The sequence below is a fragment of the Hirundo rustica genome, chromosome Z, assembly GCF_015227805.2.
Source record: "Hirundo rustica isolate bHirRus1 chromosome Z, bHirRus1.pri.v3, whole genome shotgun sequence".
NCBI classification, from domain to species: Eukaryota; Metazoa; Chordata; class Aves; order Passeriformes; family Hirundinidae; genus Hirundo; species Hirundo rustica.
The window spans coordinates 42753608-42762822 of record NC_053488.1 but is presented as its reverse complement, the minus strand read 5'-3'; the positions used below and the strand labels follow the sequence as shown (position 1 = coordinate 42762822).

Genomic DNA, 9215 nt, shown 5'->3' with positions numbered 1-9215 from the left:
TTAGTCTACCTATTTTTAACTACAATTTAACAGTCTGCTCACAGAGATAAACACCTGTTTTTTGCAGGTGATACTCCTGCTACAATAAAGTCTTAGACTCTCCCTAATCAAAGATGTACACAATATAAATCTTCACTAGGAACAGTGTCAGGGGCAATAGAATACAATAAACTGGATAATGAACTAAAGGAAGAGGCTGGGGTATGCATGCTGGCATACTTCATGTTCTTCAGTACACGATTCAATGAGCTTGGTGCCAAAGCCATGCCAATGTGTTTTAAAATCATTGAATCATTTAGGTTGGAAGAGATCCTTCAGATCAAGTCCAGCTGATACCCCTACAAGGTCCACCACTATACCACATCCTTTAAGTGCTAGCCATCCTATATTATCAGAAAAGAGGTAGTAATAAAGAAAATCTGTTCAACATGGAAAGCCTGCCTTAGTCATTTAACCATGTAAAGTCTTCACAACTTGCAGGACTTCAGAAAATCCACAACATGGTGATGTTATCTCCTCTGCTCATCACCTCCAACTTGCATCAACTTTGTTTTTTATCAACAGTAAAATACACTTACGTAGCTTTTAAGTTGTTTTAATTCAAAGCAAAATGAATGTATCACCAACACACTGCCAAATACTACTGCAGTGCCCCCCCCGCCCCCGCCAAGACATTTTGTGTGCCCTGAAAATAGAGACTGCTTCACAGACCCGCACAGCCCCTGGGCGGGAGTTTTCTGTGTTTAGTTAAATACAATTTAACAGTATGCTTTTCATTAGGCAAGTCCCATCTTACCAGCACTTATACTTATTTGGAAAAAAGAATAAGGATTTGGCTTTGCAAGCAAACATATTTCAGAGGGTAAGTATTTTATCAGCATACATGGCTCAACATTAAAATAATAAATTCTTTCAATCAGAAAAATTAAGAAACTGCTTCTTCATAATTGGAAATCACATCACTATATTTTGCTCAGGAGAACAAAGTTTACAGGCGTAAGTTGCACATAAAGGGTTTATTTTAAATGTTTTAAGGATAGAGTTACATCATAATTATAAAAATTACTTACAGAATTAAGTAACAATTTAAAGTGTTTATACTTCTAAATGCAGAGAACAGGGAACTGTCTACATTGTTCAAAATAAAATAAAAATAAAGAAACCAAGCTCTAAAAATGAATTTATTACCTAATTTAAAAATGTGAACACGAAGACCTCTGAACTATACACATACCAAGAATCATCCAAATTGCACTAATGATGTAAAATACAAAAAGCACAGCATTTTCAAGGAACCAGACACTGTTTTTACCATAATTCTTTCCCCTGATGCAACTAGTAAATTCTCTCAGAAGATAAAGCCCCTATGTTTAAACAATTTAAAGAATGCTTCTACCTATTCCAACAAAAAGGGTTTTCCCCACCTCTATTCCAACGTAGTTTAGGGTGTGGCACTCAAAAGAAAAAAGAATGTAGTGTTCTGCTATTCAACTGAAATTTTATTTTTTCTTTAACAGAGTACATGGTCCCTTCAAATGCTGTATGACACATACAACTGGAAAATTACCTTCTGTTGGCACTATGCTTGTCTCACTGGTGCATTTAATCCTACTAACAACCATTAAAACAGCACAATAAGCAAATTCACAAAAAACTGAACACAAAATAAAAAGAGAACAAAACAAAAACCTAAACATTTTAACATGCAACTTTAGTTTGTTACACTGAATGTTCTAACCCTCTAAGCATGCAAAAAAGGATGGTCTGCATTTAAGTTTTTTTTTGTTTGTTTGTTTGTTTTCCCTTTTAAGTTTTACATGGCAGCCTGACATCACACACACACACACACACAATATACAACAATACGACAGCAGGTAAATGTGAAAAGTGAATAACTTTTATACAAAGATCCATAGCTTGTGCTATCACAAGCCCTATGTGATTTTGGAAAGTAATGTTGAACCCCTATAACAAGGAACCAACATTTAGTTACCAGGGTAACGCAAGCACTGCATGCAGATCTGAAACATGAGCCTAAAACAAAGCCCAAAGCAGATGGGCAGGGAGCGGAATTAGTCTCAAGCCTCAAAACTGTAGTTTAAGCTATTAAAAAAAAAAAAAAATTAATAATAATAAAAAAATCCACGCAACAGACAACGGGGACATTGAAAAACCACCATGAAATTTACAGTTTATAGATTATACTCTAATTGTCAGAATACATAGTGTATTCAATAGGCTTGCAGAAAACCCACAAATGCAAGCCTAATGCCAAAAGTGTTCCAGTAGACCTACATCTCAGATAACAAACCTCTTATTCCTCAGATATATAGCCCCAAGTTCAGTGTACTAGGTTATTAATGTATCTCGTGTGTAATTAATACACTCACTCATTCCTGCGCCACAAATATCAACTTGGGCTCATGGAGCCAGGCTCAGCTTTGAGATTTACATGCAGGACTCTCAAGAGTCAAGAGAAAACACAACAGATCTGCAGGATGAAAACATTGTGTTGCAAATCTGCTCACTTTGTTCAAACACAAGAAACATTTACGACTCTGGTACTTACTGCATAAGGACTGCATCGAGAAGCTATTCACTGAAAGACAATAGCCTGCCTTTGGTTGCCCGTGATGAAATACTGGACATAATGCAATATAATAGCAATGGACAAAGAATTAAGGTATCATATTTATACGGAGAGTATTTATTACCATTCAACAGCATAATGAGGCACAAGCCTTAAGGCTAAAGTATGAAATCAGGCAAAAAAATGGACAGAAAGGGGCTTAAACCACTGAGTCTTCAATATCAAGAATACCCACAACATATGTCATCTGCACCTCTGCCCTCTGATTAACAGCACCTCTCCTGCATTCTTCCACTAATGGCACATGGCTGGATATCAGGGTATTTGTTCCTTCCATCAACAGTATTAACTGTCTTCACATTCTGTACTTCTGTGAAGCAGTTTTTTGAAACTTGCAGAGCTCTGCCTTATTCTAACATGACAACCTTGTTGCTGTGTTGGATTGTTGCTCCAATTCCATTGTTTTAAAAGCTGCCACACTTAAGAAACTCTTAATTTTCATTTACAACTATCTTGCAAGATTATAACCATGAAAAGATTTTGCAGTTGTGGGCTGCTAGTTACATCCACAATCTAATGCAGATGACTGAACCACTGAGACTGCCTATAGTTTCCATTAGATTGTACACCACTGGCATGCAGAACTCTTAGTGTTCACAGAATGAAATTCATGTTAACAGCATACCTCAAAGCAAGTACAATGTACACCACAAAAGGCAACAACAGCTTTAAACTGTATATTTGTCCAGACACTCCTTATGTGGAAAAGCCAGAAAAAGAACAAACTGGGAAGATGTCTTCTTGAACCAAAATGATTAAAAGCAAACCAAGACAAAGGAGTTCAACAGACTGAGCAGAAGGCAACAAATGCTTCTCCTTCTCTGAAGTTACATCCTCACTGTAAAAGAACACCCCCTCCCACTCCCCTGACATGAGATTGTATTCACCATGTAAAATGTTAACTACTGTTAGGCTTCTAAGTCCACACACAAACATTCAGGTTGCTAGGTTTTGATATTAAATGAGAGACTACTGATGCCAATGCGTAGTCTAAAGTCTCCTGAAGTAGCATACATACCGTTAAAAGTTGTGGCACCAAGCACTTGGGTTTTGCTAAGAAGTGTGTATAACAAAGAAAGAAGTACAACATTTAAGATTGAAGGCAGCCTTGTGGCATGTATTTTACTAGTTCCTACAACTTGTAAATATGGGCCTGCATATTCTAATTAAGTGTTTATACAGATTAAATGTAATTTTATAGTTTAAAGCCTTTTCACTGAAAGGTGTGTAGTTCAAACGCTTGGTATCCTACTGCCCTGTGACTAGTAAAAAACACACAAGCATTTCCACACACTGCAAGATCTTAAAAAGCTAAATTTGAAATAAAGTGTAGGACACAGCAGATTGGTATTACTTGGGTTAGGCATTCCTTGACACTGCACAAACTATTTAAACCTTTCAGGAAAGTCACTTCTGTCCCAACCCTGAAAACAAGGACTGCTGGTATCCAAGAAATTAAATTTAATGTTACAAAAGAAGGTGTATCAAAATATCAAACTGCACTTGCATGTGGCAGTTGAGTAAGTGAGTGCAAGATTGAAGAAAAAGTCAAAATCTATGAAAAAAATTTAGATTAATGATTACAATACTAGACCAACTTTACACAGCTTGAATTTGCAGCTGTTCTTTGCTTCTAACTCCCTCCTGCCCAAATGTACTGACTTCCTTCAAGAAAAGGAGTTCTCTTACACAAAATGTGTCATGTTTGTATTATTCAGAACAAAACAGTTTTGCTGGCAGAGATTGTGGGTTCGCAGGGACATTTAGGCTTTCGTTAAACTGGAAAGCAGTCAAGTCTTTGTGTCTACAAATTTTACATTTAATAGTTCCACAAATTTGGCAAAAGTTCATGATGATGTCTAGGATGTCTTCACCAAATCATAGACATAAATATGGAAATCATCATCAAACTTGATGAAATAGACAGATGGTTTGGCTTCAACTTGATGAATGACCATGCCAGTCCTTTTTGAGCCATCTTCTTTGGCATATTCCACTTGTTTGCCTACCAGGCTGTCCACAACTTCACCTGGTTCCCGTTCTGCAGGAGGTGAATCATCTGTAACATAAACCCAGTATGCTTCAGTAGATATTAATAAAATTTTGCACTGTGGAAGACAACTGCAGAGTCTTCTTTAAAATGCATACAAAACAATTAAAAGCTGCAAACAGATCACTTAATTTAGTTCAGACAAGCACCTAACAATTTCCATGCTTGTAGAAAGTAGTTGCAGACAAAGTTTTCAAGCAATACTGTCTTCAGTTTTATTAAGATAAAAGAAGAGAAGTAAATCTTTGACAGGAAGGTGTATGCATAAGTTGTAGAAAATGTCTGTAGATAACTGAATTTAAGCCATGAGCAGAAAAAGGCATTGGACCTCCCTAGCAGAAAGGTAGCCTAACTTAACTTCCCTCTTCCCACACATATTATCCAAAGGTTCAATGTGTGCATTCAACTGCAACAAAAGCATCTCTTCTGAAATGGTAGTAGATGTAAACTCCTTATTAAAAGGGGCTTTTGACTTCGTATTTGAATACTACTTTTGGTAAAGTCTGATTGTATAATTTTCCTCTCTGGTAAAACCTAACCAGACAATCCCTATGCTAAATCTGGTTAATGAAAGGTGATTTGTGACATGCCAAGTGTTTGGCTTCAAGCTAATCACAAAACAAACAGGATAAAGGGTAAAAAGAACTGTACGGAGAACTGGAAGTGAACCACCTCTCCTTTCTCAGCTCCTCGTCTTTGATTCCTAGTTAAGATAAACTTGTAGTTTGTATTCCACTGAAACACTTTCTAAAGCAATTGTAATATCTGATGTGGTTTTGATTCTGAAAATCATAAGCTTTTAAATTAGTAATTCTGTTACAAGTTTGCATTAACAATCCCTTACAGATTCTACCCACTTTATTTTCAGTTTTGAGAGCTGTGAAAGAACTCTCAAAGTAGGAGGAAAAAAAAAAAAAGGCAAAAAAACAACAGAGAATGAATAGATTGGTTTGCATTTACACTTAAAAATTCTTCTGCAAACAGAAGTTTATTTTTTGTGTTTCAGTTCCTCTATAAATGCAGTCACACACATATATTATCCTCTTAGTTTCATATGAAAAGTCTTCCTTGGCAAGTTCAGAGATGCAAGTTCAACCCCTATATTTTCACTTAGAAGTATAGGTAAAGTTTTAGTAACAGATCCAGCAATACATTTTCCCCTTACAAAAAGAAAAAAAAAACACAACTTAGAAAAAATTATCTATGATTTGGTCTCCTCACATGCAGAACCTATATTTGAAAAGGGACATACCCTAGAAAATTTATAATACTATGGCAAGTTCCATCAAATTTACAGAAGTATCTGAAGATATTCTAAATCCTGATTTGAAAACTTCTACTCCAAAATACTAACATCCAATTGTCGACTCAAGGTCATGATTCAAAATATCTGGAAAGCATTCACATTCAGGGTAGGAAGCAAATACTTAAAAGTGTTTAAAAAAATCAGTTAGTAATAATCTTTTTGTGAGCACAGAGGGTAAATTGCACTAAAAGCAATTAAAACTTAAATGGAAAGAAAGTATATGAGCTTTCCCTACTCTCAAGGTGGAAGAAAGCAAAGTACATTTAAAATACATTCCTAGTCCATTTTGGTGGTTAATACAAAGGACAAGTTATTTTAGCATTCAAGTCTGAAAAAGCTTCCTTTATTTCTTTAAGAAATTGGTCACTTTTTTTCCATTAACATATGTGGTTCATTCCTTAAAAGCATCAGAGATGTTGCTTTTTGCTAGGGGCAGAGGAGAGGGTAGTCTGAACACAGATCATTAACACAGAGGTATGCAAATAAGTGCCACTTTTTTATTCTGCTGGTAGATGATTACTAGTGGTGCATTTGAAAGAAGATGTTTTCAAACTCAACAAATTACTAACTGAATAACTGCAGTGGTTGATTATATAATGCATTGCATATATGTTAGTTACAATTAATTTTCTTTAAATCCCAGATGGCTCCTGTCAGAAAGGGTTTTGTTACACAGAAGTAAACCCAAAGTATTCATTATAATTTCTTTTTTGTACTGACTATCTAAATCTCTAGAACAAGACCGATTCTGTGAAAATCCTTCGAAATTAGTAAGAGTCCTGAAGATGACTTCCCATTCAAAATGGGAAGAAAAACACTAGGAGAAATTATTTTTCTTACTTGTGTGTTACGAAGTATGAGAGAAAATAAATTTTCAAAAATTTAAGTACTTCTTTCCCACAAGCAACTACTCAAGAAGTTTTTCACACTGAAGACACATAGCTCAATGAAACTGTTATTACTATATTGGTTTGACCCAAAATGTTCATTCCCACAAGAACTGCTTCAGAGAGACAAATCAAGAACCAGCTCCACCAGATATGATACTTGTACAAGAAAACAGCAGTGGAAGACTTCCGGTTTGCCAGTTTCCACTAAAAACCCAAAACCTAAAGTCTTCTACAGTAGTACAACCATTTTTTCAGCAGAATTGGGAGTAATTATGAAGAATTATTACCCTGCATATGTCACTGCTAAGAAAAGATAAATATTTCAGCAGTTAACACAGATGTTGTTTGTTGTACTACTACACTTGTTAGCTGTGATACTTTAAAAAAAATATTAAATGGAATAACAGATGTGATGCTTGTTTGTCAGCTCTCTTGTCCATAAATAAAGACACAGCTAAATGTTTAATTAAAAAAGCTGCCAGAAGAAAGCAGTAACTCGCTTACTTACTTGAATCAGGCATAATGCGAAGGTCACCTTCTTTATAATCATCTAAGAGCTGGTACATGTACAAGACAGGATCTTTCTCATAGGTAATATAAAACCATGTGTTCATAATAGGAGCTCGAGCCAAAACCATCCCCCTCCATTCATCTTTCGAGCCATCCTCTGTCTCAAACATATGTTCCACAGCTTTACCAATCATTGTGTCTGCCAGGTGGGCGTCACTAATTCGAGACGAAGCTGAAATGACAGCATTTCAGAAATTCATTCAAAAGTATAGATATGTATCTTTGCAAAAAATAATCTTTATGCTGATTAATGCACAAATCTGACTGGCAAGTAGTAAATTCATACACAAAACAAATAGCATCCATTCCAGAGAGTTTAGCGCTGCAGAACTAAGACCTTCAGAATGTTGTTAAAATAACAACGAATTATTGTACTCCCTGTGTTTAAACAATCATAATGCAAGCTAACAAGAGATCAAGCAAGCAGCAAAGACTCTGACACTAGACAGAGACAGGCACAAACAAAAGGGCAATCTCAGAGCAGTTCTATAATGTTATTAATTAATCTTTGGGGTTTTGTTCCTTCTAATGCCACCCTACAGACTGCTACCAATTCCTTTGTGGTGAGCAACAGCTTTTTCTATTTACAAACTAGTGTTTGCTTGAGTAGATATTGAACTTGGTGAACTGAAAAACCTGCAGTTTAACAATCCAGTGCTAATTCTGAAAAACAATGCACCTTTACTAATCAGGTTCATTTGCTTAGAAAATGGCTTTCTGCCATTATTAGAAGTACATGGCAGTAGTACAAGAAAAATCTAACCTTATTACTGTTAGACACACAAAATAGAAAACATAGTCTAGATGGCTTAGACTTGAAATTTTAACAGAAATATCAATGTTAATCTAAAAACTACTATATGTAGTTGTAGTATGTATGTAGAATGTACTGCATACTACCTAAAGACAGAAGACAGCAACTGCACTCACTAGCATCATCAAAACTTTGTGGAATAGAAAAAAAATAAAGCATTTAGACTAACTGCCATGAGACAAAAATGAAATTGACCAGTTACATTTAAGTGATCAAAGCTTATTTTGGGGGAAGTCTGGAGAGATTAGTGGAAAACATTTAGTGATAAATGTCAGCCAATATGTGTATTTATTTAGGAGAAAACTCCCAAACACTTACCAACTCTGTCTGGAAGAACTTCAAGTGCTGAAACTCTTTCATCTTTGTGAAGTTCTAGTCCATACACACAATCAAATCCATCATACTTTATGAGATAGAGCGAGGGATTTACAGGAACTTGATCAAGAACTGTGCCCTTCCATTGTGTTACAGGTCCACTCCCTTCTTTCCATCCATGCTGTATCCTGCAGCCTACAATATTTCTTCGTGGCTGAGAAATAGGTTTGCTTGGTCCCACATTGTTTCTATGTTTTCTGTACACAGACACAAATATTAATATTAAACAAGTACATACATATCCAAAATTCTACTTCAGAAAACACCTGTATGCTTTTACATGACAATATATTTTATAGCTTAGCTATAAACTAGCATACTTTATTCTAATTGGGGCACAAAGCTTATCACACTTTATTGGAAAAAAGAAAAACATACTTAAAAGTAGTAACACATTTTTGATGTGCTGTGTAAGGTCAGTTTCCTAGCAGTAAATTCTCAATCTAGTTTGCCTCAGCCAAAATAACTTTTCTATTCCTTGCTAAACTGAATGTCCAAAGTAAAATTCAGGGGATCAAATCTCAAAGCACAAGGCTAGCTGGCAGTATTACAAGTTTACT

The 9215-nt window shown here is 35.6% G+C and overlaps 1 protein-coding gene across 8 annotated transcripts in view; it reads right to left on the bottom strand.

Moving 5' to 3' along the window:
- Positions 1-997: 997 nt before the first annotated feature.
- Positions 998-9215, bottom strand: part of SPIN1 (spindlin 1) — a 60284-nt gene continuing 52066 nt past the window's right edge. For all 8 annotated transcript variants that reach the window (XM_040089915.1, XM_040089914.2, XM_040089911.2 and 5 more), the window contains 3 exons: positions 8599-8852; positions 7405-7638; positions 998-4709 (listed from right to left, as the gene is read on the bottom strand). In XM_040089915.1, the coding sequence (XP_039945849.1) occupies positions 4510-4709; positions 7405-7638; positions 8599-8852 (688 nt within the window). In that variant the 3' untranslated portion in view covers positions 998-4509. The remainder of the gene's footprint in view (positions 4710-7404; positions 7639-8598; positions 8853-9215) is intronic.